The sequence below is a fragment of the Drosophila montana genome, unplaced genomic scaffold (genome assembly GCF_035044405.1).
Source record: "Drosophila montana isolate Dmon_TW-CO22-7 unplaced genomic scaffold, ASM3504440v1 contig_2481_1, whole genome shotgun sequence".
In the NCBI taxonomy this organism is placed as follows: Eukaryota; Metazoa; Arthropoda; class Insecta; order Diptera; family Drosophilidae; genus Drosophila; species Drosophila montana.
The window spans coordinates 1,584,496-1,599,154 of record NW_026997351.1 but is presented as its reverse complement, the minus strand read 5'-3'; the positions used below and the strand labels follow the sequence as shown (position 1 = coordinate 1,599,154).

The 14,659-nt window shown below is 42.2% G+C and overlaps 1 protein-coding gene across 11 annotated transcripts in view; it reads left to right on the top strand.

Moving 5' to 3' along the window:
- The window catches only part of LOC135428355 (uncharacterized protein CG43867), a 148,561-nt gene that overhangs the window by 129,070 nt on the left and 4,832 nt on the right, over positions 1–14,659 (top strand). For 4 of the 11 annotated variants that reach the window (XM_064682299.1, XM_064682296.1, XM_064682298.1 and 1 more), the window contains 6 exons: positions 8,305–9,766; positions 11,380–11,744; positions 11,805–12,227; positions 12,297–12,579; positions 12,645–12,757; positions 12,837–13,046. In XM_064682299.1, the coding sequence (XP_064538369.1) occupies positions 8,305–9,766; positions 11,380–11,744; positions 11,805–12,227; positions 12,297–12,579; positions 12,645–12,757; positions 12,837–13,046 (2,856 nt within the window). The remainder of the gene's footprint in view (positions 1–8,304; positions 9,767–11,379; positions 11,745–11,804; positions 12,228–12,296; positions 12,580–12,644; positions 12,758–12,836; positions 13,047–14,659) is intronic. The other 7 variants (XM_064682305.1, XM_064682304.1, XM_064682302.1 and 4 more) reach the window with 3 other exon arrangements.

Here is a 14,659-nt window from a genome sequence, read left to right as displayed (position 1 = left end):
TAGTTGCGACCTAATCGTAATATTAATAAAAACAAAAATTTAAATTGATAAAAATCAAAATAATTATAGCAATCGAGAATTCTTATTATTATTATAATTATCATTATTATCATTATCATTATCATTATCATTATCATTATCATTATCATTATCATTATCATTATCATTATCATTATCATTATCATTATCATTATCATTATCATTATCATTATCATTATCATTATCATTATCATTATCATTATCATTATCATTATCATTATCATTATCATTATCATTATCATTATCATTATCATTATCAATATCATTATCATTATCATTATCATTATCATTATCATTATCATTATCATTATCATTATCATTATCATTATCATTATCGTTATCATTATCATTATCAATCAATAGCATTAAAATTGTTATTATCATTTTTATATTACTATTATTATTATTTATTCAATTTGTTTTTTATCATCATAACAATCGAAAGTGTGATATACACTTAAACATTTTTATTGTGAACGCACTTTAAAGGCGTAATTTAATATTAAATGCGCCACAAATTATGCAACACTTTCCTTAAAAAATGACACGTCAACAGTAGCGTCGCGGCAACACTTGACTGACGAGTGCCACTTGTGACGGAATGGAAGGAAAAAAGCATGTAGCATTTAGCATGTAGGATGCAGCATACAGCACCATCAGCTACCACAATTACACACAACGTGGCAATGTCCGCGAGATTTTTAATTGTTGCAAGCAGGAGACGGGCCGACGACGATGCAAGACAGCGACGGTTCGAGTGTGGGAGCGGTCGTAGGAAGAGGCGAATAGTTGCAAAAAAGAGCTGCGAAGGCAGCAACAGCCACGTCGCATACAATTTGCAACAAGCACATTTTCAATTTCAGAGCTGCCAAAACATGCTGCAAATATTGACATTGATTCTAATGGAAAAATCATCAGGAAGACAGCGGTGACAGCGACGACAACAGTGCCACAAGAAGTTGCAACAGTAGCAGCAACAGCAGCAGCAGCAGCACGCAAATGACTAGCTGCGATATTATGTTGCACAGATCATCTCTATACTTGCATTAAATTAAAAGTTCGATGGCAATGCAACACAACATTTAAAGCCACAACGGAAGCTGCAGGCAGCTAAGTGGCAGCGGCAGCGGCAACGGCAGCGACTGTGGCAGCTACTACCCCAGACTAAACGACGACGCGACGCGTGCCAGCGCTGGTTTGGGGCAGAGAGAAAGAGAGATGCCGCAGCTGAATGCTGTTTGGCGCTGGAGGGAGGGCGCAGTTTGGGGAGCCAACAATATTTTATGGAGTGTTGCCTAGAGTGGCTGCTCCTGCTGCTGCTTCAGTTGCTGCCGCTTTGTTGACTATAAATAACAATGGAATCATGACTCGAAATTAAACGTCGAAAATGTGGCATGACAACAGGGCGCGGGCAGTGGTAGTGGCAGAGTGAAGTGTGTAAAGCCATGAAGCGTATAAAGAATATAGAGGGTGTGCGGCGGCTATTTGCTCAAGAAGTCAAAGCAACACAAGAAACTCAAATAAATCGAGGGGGCGTCAGGCAGGCAGGCACATATGTAAGATGCCCCAAAGATGATGTGCACGAAAGTGGATGCCAAGTCTCAAGAGAGCGCTCGGAGGGAGCAGGGCAACGAAAGCCGAGAGAAAGGCGACGTTTAACAGAATGCTACATGTTGCGGCACATTTGTGTAATGTGTATTAACAAATTGCCAAGCGGCGCCAGCAATTTGTACAAACAGAAAAATGACATAGCTCCAACACCCGACCCCATCCACTTCCTCTCTAGCAGATTGTATGGCGAGTCTAATGCGGCTCATGCGAAGAAAAGTCCACAAAACAGCTGCCTAGATAAACAAACAAGCTAGGATTTGCAGCTAAGAGCTGTCAAACAGAGTCAATTAATTGACAGGTGGTTGTCAAAGTTGACTAAATGGGGAGTTTACAGAGACAAAGAGAGAAAGAGAACTATCAAAGTTTATATAAGATCTTAGTAAAAATACAATAAATGACAAGGGGCAGCAAGTCTCATGATAAAGACTTGATAGTTAGACTATATACTCGGCTACCCCACTGGGGCGTGGCAAATCGAAAAATCTATACCCTGTACAGTATACCTACGCTAAACTTCTCTGCTTTTTTGGCCACGCTGACACCAGTCCAGCTTAAGAACCAGATCGATCAAAGTTGTAATGAAGAGCTTTGAGTTCTCCGCTAAAGATCGAACCAAAAATATTTAAACAACGCCACATCTAATTAGCTTGGCGGGTAGCATGTTTAAATCCGACTTTTAGTTAGTTAGTTATTTTCAACTAAATTTTAAATATTTGATTTTTAATAGTGTACTTATTATTTTGAGCTCGAGTGTATGTAATTGCAGTAGATTGCAAGCGTTGCGCAGCGCCATCTAGCGGCCACATTAGCGCTCATTACAAATTAATTAATCATCTGCTTTGACAGCAACTTAAACTGTGGATAATACCGCCCCCACCCCGCACATATCGCGCACATAGCAACTGACTCACCGCAAATGGCCAGACTAGACCGCTCCATACCCAGCCCCCCAACCCTGCTGCGCCCCGCTCCCCTAGCTTTCAGCTTACATACATTTTCCATAACAAGTCACTTGCTGGGCACCCATTGAAGCGCCCAAACATAATGGTTCGTTGTCGTTAGTCATCTGCCGCAGCGACGCCCCTCCCTAAACTCCACCCCCCACCCCTTCCCCCCCATCCCCTTTGCCCTTATCTAGCACTCCCCCTTTCTGAGCGTTCAACCCTTCAGGCGGTCGCAACCTACACCACTTAATTGCGTCTGTTCATTTAGTAATAAAAACAGGATTCAAGCTTGGCAAGAGCACGAGCCAGCAAAATGGAGCTGGCACAAAAATCGGAATGCTGTGGAGCACGAGGGGTATTGGCGGGGAGACGGTCTATTTAATGGCTCACTCACTCAATCGGTGACTGACTGAATGAGCGCATTGAATAGTTTTTCCTCACAATTTTCCCATATTTCATTTGCCTTTTCGAGTAGTTTATGTCTCTTTGAATAGAAATGATTATTCCATCCTTGAAATGCCGAACGTGCCCCAACCCCCACAAAACGCATTAAAAATTCAAATCCAAATTTGGATTCAAATGCTTTGGGAGCAGGCGCCCATAACTAGAGATGAGTATATATTCATTCCCTAACTTATTCATCTTTCGTTCAGCTAACAAATTCGGTTTTTTATTGTGCGAACGAGCGTAAGAATTTATGCCCTTTTCGAAAATACTTCAAGAAAAATCGGGTATTATGATTATTAATATATTTGGGATCTTAGCACTGCAAGGTTAGTCGATCTTACGTTAATGTATCCAATTACACATCTGTGTACCACATCTTAATCTTAAAGATTAAAGATATTTTAAAAATATATTGTTGTTTTTATACTCAGAATAAGTATATACATATATTACTAGCAATAAATAAAGTATAGATTCTGCACAAATCTTATAATATTAAACTTATATGGCAAAAATTATATAATAATATATAATAATAACAAGTATTTTGTACGAAGGCATATAAGTATTATATATGTGTGTGTGCGTATGTATGTGCGTGTGTGTGTGTGGGCGTGTGTATGTTAGTGTATGCATGCATGTTTGTTTTCTAATGCGAAACGCTGACCAAGCTTATTTGTCGCTGTGCTGCAAATTTAAATAAAACGAATTTATACCAAGTGCTCTTCTCCTCGATTCTCAAGAATTCAAGTAGGCTCTGCACTTGTGCATGCCTAGCTAGTATTGTTGTTGTTTTTTTTTGAGTTTGTTTTTGTTGGTTTTTTTATTGTGTATGTGTATGTGTATATATGTGTGTACGTACATATGCACATATATACATATTTACATATATACATACTTACATATATACATATGTATGTATATGTATGTATGTATGTATGTATGTATGTATGTATGTATGTATGTATGTATGTATGTATGTATGTATGTATGTATGTATATATGTATGTATGTATGTATGTAAGTATTTATGTTTGTATGTATGTATGTATGTATGTATGTATGTATGTATGTATGTATGTATGTATGTATGTATGTATGTATGTATGTATGTTTGTATGTACATACATGTATTTGATGCCGATAGAATGGTAAATAAAAAAATTTCATACAACCGTTTTTCGGGATTTTTACACACAAGCGATTGGAATTTCCCCCTCTTAACGTGCAGCTTCATCACATAAGGTAACTACTGTGAAAATTTCAACTTCCTAGCTCAATCAGTCAGTCAGGACAAACAGTTTTATATACAGAGATAAATATGTATATATATTTTTTTTTAACTCCTCTCATAACATTTCAGTCGATAAATAAGTATTCAACGAGGTTTCTGTTTATATCTGAGTATATAAGATGTATAGCATATGCGAATCAGAAATATTTCCAAATTATAAAAACTTTTAGAGAGAGCGCATATATGAAAAGCATCTTATAGCGGTGAAAGGCTGAAAGAAGTTATTAAAAGAGGAATTTTTCATTGTGTGGGGTACACTGCAGAAAGTATGTTTTATAACAGCTTTTAGTTACGTACAGGGCATCTCCAAGTCGTACACTCTCGAGTAGAGCGCTATAATTTGATTCATTAATTTTTTCTTGCCATGTCTTCTTTTCCATAATCCGTTTGTGCGTTGAGGCAAATTATTGTGTAGGACTTTGGGATTTGCAGTTAATACAAGCAGCAGCAGGCGACGGCAGACGAGATTTATGTTAAGTGGGCAGACATTGGAGCTATGTAGTCGGGCATCTGGCGGCACTTACTATTCCCTGCTCCTTGCTTATTCCCTACTCTTAGCACCCAGCCACTCCCCCCTTTTGGCTGGCAGCTAGCAATAAAAATGTCGTTGCGCAATAAAAATCGAATTGTATCCCATTTTTATATATTATTTTTTTGTTGCGCCCGACAGTTGCAGCTGCGCTCAGCCGTAAAGCGTAAGCCCAGTATTCCCCCCCCGAGTGAACCCCTTCGATCTGGAAACTCTTTAACTTAACTGAACAAGCAGTTGGCTCTATGGGGAGCAGAACTCGGTATAGACTGCGTTTATGAGACCCAGCAGCTGCACAGGACTTGAGACTCCTTTACCAACACACCTACCCCACCCCCTTGCTACGCCTTTCCACTCACACACACACTCACACACATACCGGCAGCCAAATCTAATCAAATGGCGCAAATTGCCGGATTTGGTTGAACTGACAGAGCGAAGATTTATTTTCATATCCAACATTTGCTGCCACAAGCGACACGACTCAGATACTCCCGAGCAGACTCAGATAGAGTCAGCTAAGCCCCGGTATGCCGCCTGCCCGCCTACACCCGTCGACTTCTCTTATCGTCAAGCTTCTATTGCTATTTGTTCCTTAGCGGCACGCCTAAATGCATCCAACGCCGAAAAGCAAATGCAAAACTTCTTGAACTTTGGCCCCGCATATGGTTATCATTCGAGAACTTTTACTTAAACAGCTTTCAGATAGCCCGTTTGCTGGATGGTCTGGTTGTGTCGCTATGGCTTAAATAAACTTAACTTTTTTATTTTTTTGTTTATTTCTCGTTTATTTTAAACGCCACCAAATTTTATGGCTGAAGTTTTAGAACAGAAACTTGAAACCGAAACTACTTGGGCGCAGTTAATACGTTGATTCGCTGTTCGGCTTAGCTGCTGCCTGGCTACACTATCCTACAAATCTTGCATAGTTGGCAAAGTGTCGGTATAAATGCTTTGACTTTTACCAACTCAAAGAAGAAGCAATAAGTTGCTTGAACTAAAACTTCTTTTAAAATGATTACACACAGATTTGTTATTGAATGGGAATCTCCCTTAAAGTTTTATTTCCAGGCAGCCTTATCAAAAAGTAGTTCACTTAGATTGGTTCCTCCTTATAGTCCGATTGTCGACCTGAATATAATGCTATACTATTACATTTGCTTGCTCCTAATTAAAATGATTCCAGTACCAAGTTTGAACCCGCTATATTACATGTTTTTATATGAATGTATGCATGTATGTGGTAATTTTTGCATATACGTACATATGTATGTGTGTGTATGTGCATATAAATGTATGAATGTAGACTTGGTAATATATTTCTATGTATGTATGCATGTGTATATAAATGCATGCATGTATGTATGTATGCGTGCATGTGTGTATGTCTGTATGTAATCCTATGCCAAACTGAGACCATTTTACTTGACGCTGCAATTTAAATAAAAAGTATTAAATATTGCCCTTCTACTCGATTCTCATAAATTCAAGTAAGCCTAACAGGTTTTCATGCTATAGGTTTAAGTGATAAGTGTGAAGTGATTAGTTTTTGGCAATCAAATAGGATTTGTACATGTCTGCGTGTGTGTAAAGGTATGTATGTAAGTCTGTATATATGTATGTATGTATGTTTGTATGTATGTCTGAATGTTTATATGTATGTATGTATGTGTATGTATCCATTGGTTATTGTATATATGTATGTATTGGCTAAACCGCTGTTTGATTCTAGGGCTCGAAACTGCCAAAATGTTTTTTTTTATGACTTTATGTATGTAGGTGCTTGTTTGTGTGTGTCAGGTTTCTGGTCAGGTGAGGAGAAGCATACACTTTGGCATTTTATATGCAACGCGTCCAATAACCTGAGTTTTCGTTTGTTATTTTGGGCAGTCTATTTATTTTTAACATTCACCAGCTGAGCTTCAGGGGGCATTAGACGTTGCTTGAGGTTGCAAGTGGTCGCATGCCGCCGGCATTGAGCGAGAATTCGAATCGGGTTCCTCGACCTGCAAACACATCCCGAACATTGAACATTGGGCAATTGACCCATTTGCGTAGTGCCACAAGTCAAAGTGGCAACTAATAATGCAATAGCTGACAAGAGGCAGTTGCCGCTTGCCACTTGCCACTTGCCACTTGGTCACGAGTGGCATTCAGCATGCTTCCGGGTTTGCTTTGGTTGTCAGTTGCCGTTTGTGGTGACCAGCCTCGAGGGCAACCTGATAAGTTGGCGTGTCAAATGAAGCTATTTCCTCCATGTCCTGCGTTTCCGTTGTCTCTGTTTCTCGTTGCCCCCTCCCCCCCTCCCTTTTTTCTCTTCTCTCCCCTCTCTTTATTTTTGTATTCTCAGCCATCGTCTTCTACCATTACTTGCAAACTGTTGTGTACCCATAAAGAAGAAATATGTACTTTGAATCTGCCCTATCGTCCCTGCCCCAGTCCTTGCCCCCAGGCATTGCTCGCATGCCTTGCTCAACTGCAGCACAGCCAAGTGTTAAATGCATGCCATAGTCTGCCTCAAATGGTTGCGTTTAATTACACAAGTTTTTGCGCCACTGCGCCTCATAATTTTACCACGCGCTTGACAGTCCTTTGGCCCTTTGGGTCTGGAGTCCTGTGCACCGGCTAGACTAGCTCGTTATGTGCGCAACAAGCACATCCGATTATAAATAATAGCTAGTTGTAGTTGGACTCTCGCTACTTAACCTAACAACATGTCTGTATCAACTGGTTCCAACAAGTATTTAATTCGATTCTGTCTTTTACTTCTCTGTCTTAATTTGAACAGTATATGAGGAATTGAACCTTTGCATTAAGCCAGTTCTCGTTCAAATTTTTGCTGGAAATTTCCTGCACATGTTCCAGTCGTACTACATCTAGCAAATCTTCCGTTTTTCATATTACCTAGATTTCTGTCTGAGGTTCTGAAGATAAATGTTAGACTTTTTATTACAAAATATTTGAACCTCCGACTTATCTGAGTTTTTGCTGCCTTAAGCTAAAATTTTCTTCCGATTTGCCGCAGTTTTGAACCTTCTTTGAGGAAGGTTCCTCACATAGGAACCACATACAGAGCAATCCCAGCAGAAGTAAACTTTTTCCATTAACTATTAACTTGATCTCCACCTCAGTTGAACTAACTGCTGGAAACTTGCTTACTTCTCACCAAGTTCTTACCACTTGCTCGCTGTTCAGCAAATTCTGCGAAACAGGAGTCATATGTAACCATTAGTCCTGGCAAAGGAACGTTGCATTTTACGGCCGCAGCTTAGCGCAAATTTAATTGAATTTTCAAAGTCTTTTTTTTTTGCACTGTCTGAGAAACTTTTTCGCTTTACTGGGTATTGGGGCAGGCTAAGGGGATTTCCCAAGTGGGCGGGTTGGCGGGCTTACCTGACAAAGCTTTTTCTAACACTTGTTTCCACTTTGTATGCTTGCAGGTGCGTGCTATGGAGCAGCGGCTCAGTGAATGGCCAAAGCCACCAGCACAACAACAACAACAGCAACAACAACAACAACAACAACATTCTCAGCAGGGCACAGCGACTAGCTCTCCCGTACACCAACAACAGCAACAGGCAATCGCCGCTGCAGCTTTGGCCGCTGCCTGTCAGCAGAGCGTCTTGGCCAGCAGCACAGGCGGGCCAGGGGGCTTAGGCGTTGGAGTCTGTCTGCCCAGCAACGAGGCGGAGAAGACAATTAACTCATTGGAGTTTCAAGTAGAGGAGCAGAGGCAGCTGCGCCTGCATGACGCACGCCAGATCGAGGCAAAGGCCGCCAAGATCAAGGAGTGGGTGAACAATAAGCTGCGAGATCTCGAGGAACAGAATCAATTGCTGCGTGAACAGAATATCAAGTGTAATCAGCAGCTGGAGTTGCTCAAGAATCACATTGCCAACCAATCGCAGCGGCACAGCATTGTGGGACCTGTGCGGAATAGCCTGAGCTTGGATGTGCAGGACTTTGCAAATACGCCGGAGACGCGACGACGCAGTGAGAGCCTCGATCCACAGGAGATCATTAGCCGGCCATTGACCAGCTCCTATCCGCATCATCAGCATCGACGCAATCTATCCATGGAGCCGCAGGAGCTCGAGCGCAATCTGGTAGCGGCCGTCGATGGCCTTACCCTGGCGCCGCTCTCCAGTATCTCCAGCAAGGCAGCGCAGTCCGCTGCTGTGGCGAGCACCCGGCCAGATAGCTCCGATACGGACACGGCGCACGACTATGCGGAAATCTATACGCCCTCATGCGAGAAGCTGCCCGCCTGGATGAAGAACAATCCGGCTCTAATGGCCAGCGGCGGCAATTCGAGCACAACAACGACCACAACCAGCGAACTGGGCGTGCCAAGACCGCCGACGCCGCCGCTGCATCGCTTTCCCAGCTGGGAGGCCAAGATCTATCAGGTGGCCAACGATGGACTTGCCGGCACCGGCACCAGCACCGCGGAGAGCACCGCCAGCAATGAGCCAACCCCGGATGTGCAGCAGGAGCACAGCCTGACCCTATCGAATGGACGAGCCAGGCATGGCCATGATGCGAATGGCACGCTGGGCAGCAGCGGCACACCGGGCACACCCCAGCCGCCGACGCGACAGCAACAAACCGCCAGCGGCGGCTTCTGTGATATATCCGTGCCCGTTTATGCCACGGTCAAGGGGCGTGCCTCTCAAATACGCTCGATGCCCTTCACGGGCGACTCCAGTGATGATTCCAGCGATGGCGAGGATCATGCCGTTATGCTTACACACAATTCGCACAACTCATCCAGCACGGACAACACGGAGACCTCCACATCTGGCAGCGCATCGAGCCCCTCAAAGAGCCTAAAGACCTCCTCGAGCCTCAGCCCAGCCAAACGCAGCGGCTCCGAGAGCCCCAAAAATGCCAAGGCCCGTGGTATGTACGAACCCTCAAAACCCCCTCTCTCCTAGCACGCGCATCTGCCCAGTAAACCAGTAAACCTGTAAAGCGTAGTGGTAGCGGTAACTCAACATAAGAAACCACACTAATAACAGCACTAACCCCAAACCACCAGAGCAACAACCCCCCCCCCCCATCTTGAACACTATCAATCATCAAACAACTATCCTAACTAAAATTATCCTGGCTTCTTAGTCCCGTACAGTTGCCCAAGCTTCAATCGGCTTTTGTTCTCTCTGTCCTGCATTTAATTACATCAGTTCACATTTTTCACAGCAAAATCATATTCCCGAGAACATCCTTTGTCAACCCAAAAACTATCATTTCCCCAATGCATTATATTTGTTATTTCCTTCATGTTAAAAGGTCAATGGTCATGTGATCCGTTTATTTATTTCTAGAATCTCCCAGTTCTGTTATTAAAAGACTTAGCCAGCTGCCCTTGCCTTGTCCTCAGCCCGAAGCTAAAACCACTTGAGAATTATAAGCAACGAAAAGTGTTATAGCTTTTATTTTTCATTTTAAGAGTTAACTGGTCAGGTTTTCTGCATAGCTATGTCAAGAAGCTCCCAGTATATTATGAACAGACTTCGCCAGCCTTGCCGTGTCCTTAGCCCAACTTGAGAATTATAAGCAACAAAAAATTCTAAAGCTTTCTTAAAAAGAGCTCAATGGTCAGATTGTATGTATAGCTATTAAAAGAACCTCCCGGTTCTATTATCACCAGAGCTAGCTATTTGCCCTTGCCTTGTCCTCAGCCATAACCACTTGAGAATTATAAACAACGAAAATGAGACAAATCTCGACGTTTATACCTTGTTGTTGTTGGTCGTTACGGCCAACTTTAATTTAAAATTTAGTTAATATTAAACAAGAACATAAAACATTCTGTCATTGTTTAATTTATTTGTTTGATCTTTTATTTAACTCTTGTTTTTCCTGTCACAGTAACATGTACTTAAAAGTCTAAAGTATTAAAGCTAGATTACATATTTATTTCATTAACATTCGTAGCATTTTATTTTAATTGTTATTGTATTCAATTCATTTATATACTTAATTATTGTCTGTGTTCGACTAATTCACATACCCTTGACATTTCTCGAGGATTATAACAAAGTTGAGTGAATATTATTTGCTTCTTATATCCGATATCTTTTCTTACATTTTTTTGACCTTATTGTTGAACAATTTATTTAAACAATCATATATTGTTTTCTTGTATTCTATAGTCTTTCCTGATCTCTATCTACCACATATGTAGACAATTCTTGTATTATTTCATAATTGCATTGCATTTGGCTTCTACTTTTCTTCTTCTAACCTAATTCCTTACAGCCCTGTAGCATATTTGATTTAAGGTCTGAAAGAATCCCAAACTCCAGTCTTAAAAAAAATACTCTATTAAAAATAGTTTTCAATGGATTTTCTAAGAACTATTTGAACTGGTTGCATCTTCTACCTGCGCCTCGCCCTTCATCTCGATATATGTGGCCACTATTAACCTCCATAATTTCCCATTCACCCCGCCATTAACCACACACACACACACACACGCACACGCACACTCGCACACCTCCACATAACAGTCCACACGCGCATCCCCACACAGCAACAACAACAACAACATCAAGCACACCATTATCAGCATCATCAGACGCTGCCACACCCACAGGCGCCGGCGCTGGCGCCCGTGAAGAGTGTACAGAGCACTCTGCCACGCCTATATACGCCCACTACCACTGGCGCGCAGCTGACGCAACTGCGCGTGAGCCCCCACATGCGTGGCACAGTAATTTCAGATCTTTCCTTTGAATCAGGCCTCTCCGATGACTACGCGCTGCCCCCCGATGCCGTCTCGGAATCGACATGCATGGACGCCTCGATGCCGTCGCTATTGATGCGCCAATCCTACGTGGACTCGCCCAGCAAGAAGCTCGAATCTCTGGAGAAGGTGAGCATAACGAATTTATTATCTACGATTTTATCTAACTCCTACCCTACCCTCTCTTAGATGGGTCACCTGGCCAAGCTGGGCGGCAAGCTGAAGACCTGGCGCAAACGCTGGTTCGTCCTGAAGAACGGCACGCTCAACTACTGGAAGAGTCAGCACGACGTGCAGCGCAAGCCGCAAGGCCAAATACTGCTGGACGAGGCTTGTCGCATTAGCCGGGCGGAGGGCGCCTCCACCTTTGAGATCGATACGGGCAAGAAGGTCTATTACCTGACCGCCGACTCGCATGCCACCATGGACGACTGGATACGCGTCCTGCAGAATGTGCAGCGTCGCAATGCGACCAAACTGCTGCTCAGTCGCGATGATCAGAAGCCGACAGTCCAGGGCTGGGTGACCAAGGTGAAGAACGGACATGCCAAAAAGTGCTGGTGCGTCCTACTGGGCAAGATGTTCCTCTACTTCAAGGCGCCCGTAGAGACGGTAAGTGCAATGCCAAGCCACAAGCCTTAGACTACAACTGATATCACAAATCCCGTTTATATCCTACAGAATCCGCTGGGTCAGATCAATATGCGCGATGCGCGCGTGGAAGAAGTTGAGCATGTTTCCGATTCCGACTCGGAGGAGCGCGAGGATGCGGCACAGGATCAGGCGCGTCTCACTGTCGCCATCTACCCGGCGCATCAGGGTCCCACGTATCTGATTCTATCCGGCAAGCCGGAGCGCGACAATTGGCTATACCATTTGACCGTCGTCTCGGGCGGCGGACCCAGTGCGGGTACACAGTACGAGCAGCTGGTCCAAAAGCTCATGGAAACCGATGGAGATCCAAGTAAGTGCAGCATAATAGCATAATGTGGACGCATCTTCACAAAGTCAATTTCAACTCTGATATAGACTGTGTGCTCTGGCGCCATCCCATACTGCTGCACACCAAAGATACGATCACAGCTCCACTCTCCTCCATGCACACGGAGACCATGCAACCGGAGGCCATAAAGCTATTCAAGGTAAGCTCACAGCCGGACTTCAAGATTTGCTTCTTCAATATACATATGCATACATATGCATGTCCTCTGCCCTCCACAGAGCATTCAGCTGTTCATGTCGGTGGCCGTCAATCAGCCCGGCATCGATTATCATGTGGTGCTCGCCCAGAATGCCCTGCAGCATTGCCTGGACATGCCGGAGCTACAGACCGAAATGATCTGCATTCTGATCAAGCAAACCTCCCGACATATGGGCCAGAAACTAAGTGTCGGTGTCCAGGTAAACAAGAAACTGGGCAAGCAAACGCGCGTAAGTTTTTCAGTTGCAAAGCTTCTTATCCCTCAAAAAGCTCTTTTAGTTCTGACCCGACTTTTCCCCCGTTTGCTGTTAATATTCTCATTTACCTTATAATTTCCATATGATTCTTCAGACTAATCCAGTAACTAACTAGTTGGGTACATGTCTTGCACTTGGCTCTACGAATCCCAATCAGAATAGTGGCAACATTAAAAAGCTCTAGAAAAGCTACGGTTCGTCAATTGGCGAAACTTTTTTCAAAAACTTGAACGCCACTTCGATTTTAACTCATATTTACCCCAAAGCTTTTTTCACAAAAAGCTCGCATTAGCCTTAAAAGCTTCTCGCCTGATGCAGCTTTACTTTGCAGACGTTACCCAACCCTAAAAATTTCATGAAACTAGGTATCGTATGTCAAGTACTACCCAAGTTTTGTATTCTACTGCTTTATTTTTATTGCCTAAAAATGCATCGCTTCAGTACAACGATCAGAGACATTTGGCCAGCTTTAAAAAAGCTTTGCTTACATTTAAAAAGCTTACGAACGCTTTATAATCAATGATAAATACTTATTATAATCGTTAAGTTATACATACATACATACCTATAAGACATGCCTACTATTATATCACACTCAAGCATTATTCTGTTCATCTGTTTTTCTGCATGTTCTCGTTAATCTTAACCAATTGCTCGATTATTATCGTCTCTTTTTTTTTGTGTGTGCGTGTGTGTGTGTGTGTGCATTGTTTTTATTTGTTTTTCAAGTAGTGAACAGACAATAAATTTCCCCCATAACTGTCATACTTTATCTATTACTCAAATATTAGTATGTGTACACATATCCACATACATGATCTCTCAAGTACATATTTAGCTTTCAAGACCAAAACAAGCAGCAAAAAAAAAATAAAAAAAAAAACGATAAAAATTATTTCCATGTGTATAGTTTTTATCTAATTATTTTTGATTCGTTATCAGTATGTGTTAAGTATTTGCTGTAAATTTCTTACATACTCTACAATCTACATACTCTACCAACCTACTAGGTACATACATACATACATACATACATACATTCAACACACCTCACTCGAAACAAACCCTACATACAAGCCATTCCCTACCCAACCGCTCAACCTACATACATGTACATACATGAAAAGGAAACAACCCAAATCACTTACACAACAGCAACTCGAGTTAAAAGTATATACTTTTACGCTCAGTGTATACGTATACTACTCGAATACTCTCTCTACCACACGCACTCACTCTCTGTCTCTCTCACTCACTCTTTCTCTCTCTCTCTCTCTCTCTCATGTGCTACGTTTATACGCAGCTCACTTAACGTAATAAGAACTTTGCCAAGAAAGAACAGCGTATCTAATAAGTTATCGATTTAATATCGATTTGCGATAAGTTCTCAATCACGTTTAAGGTGGCCACGCATAAATCGTGCATTGTATTCATAATTGTCTCCCACTTTATTGATCTTTAGCGTTTTCTAACTCGTTTATGGTTTGTCCCTTTCTGTTGTTCAATTTGCGCCTAGTTTGCTGCTATCATTATTTTTCAATGGCTTTGAATGTTTCGTATAAAGTTTATTCATTTCCTTTGCAAGT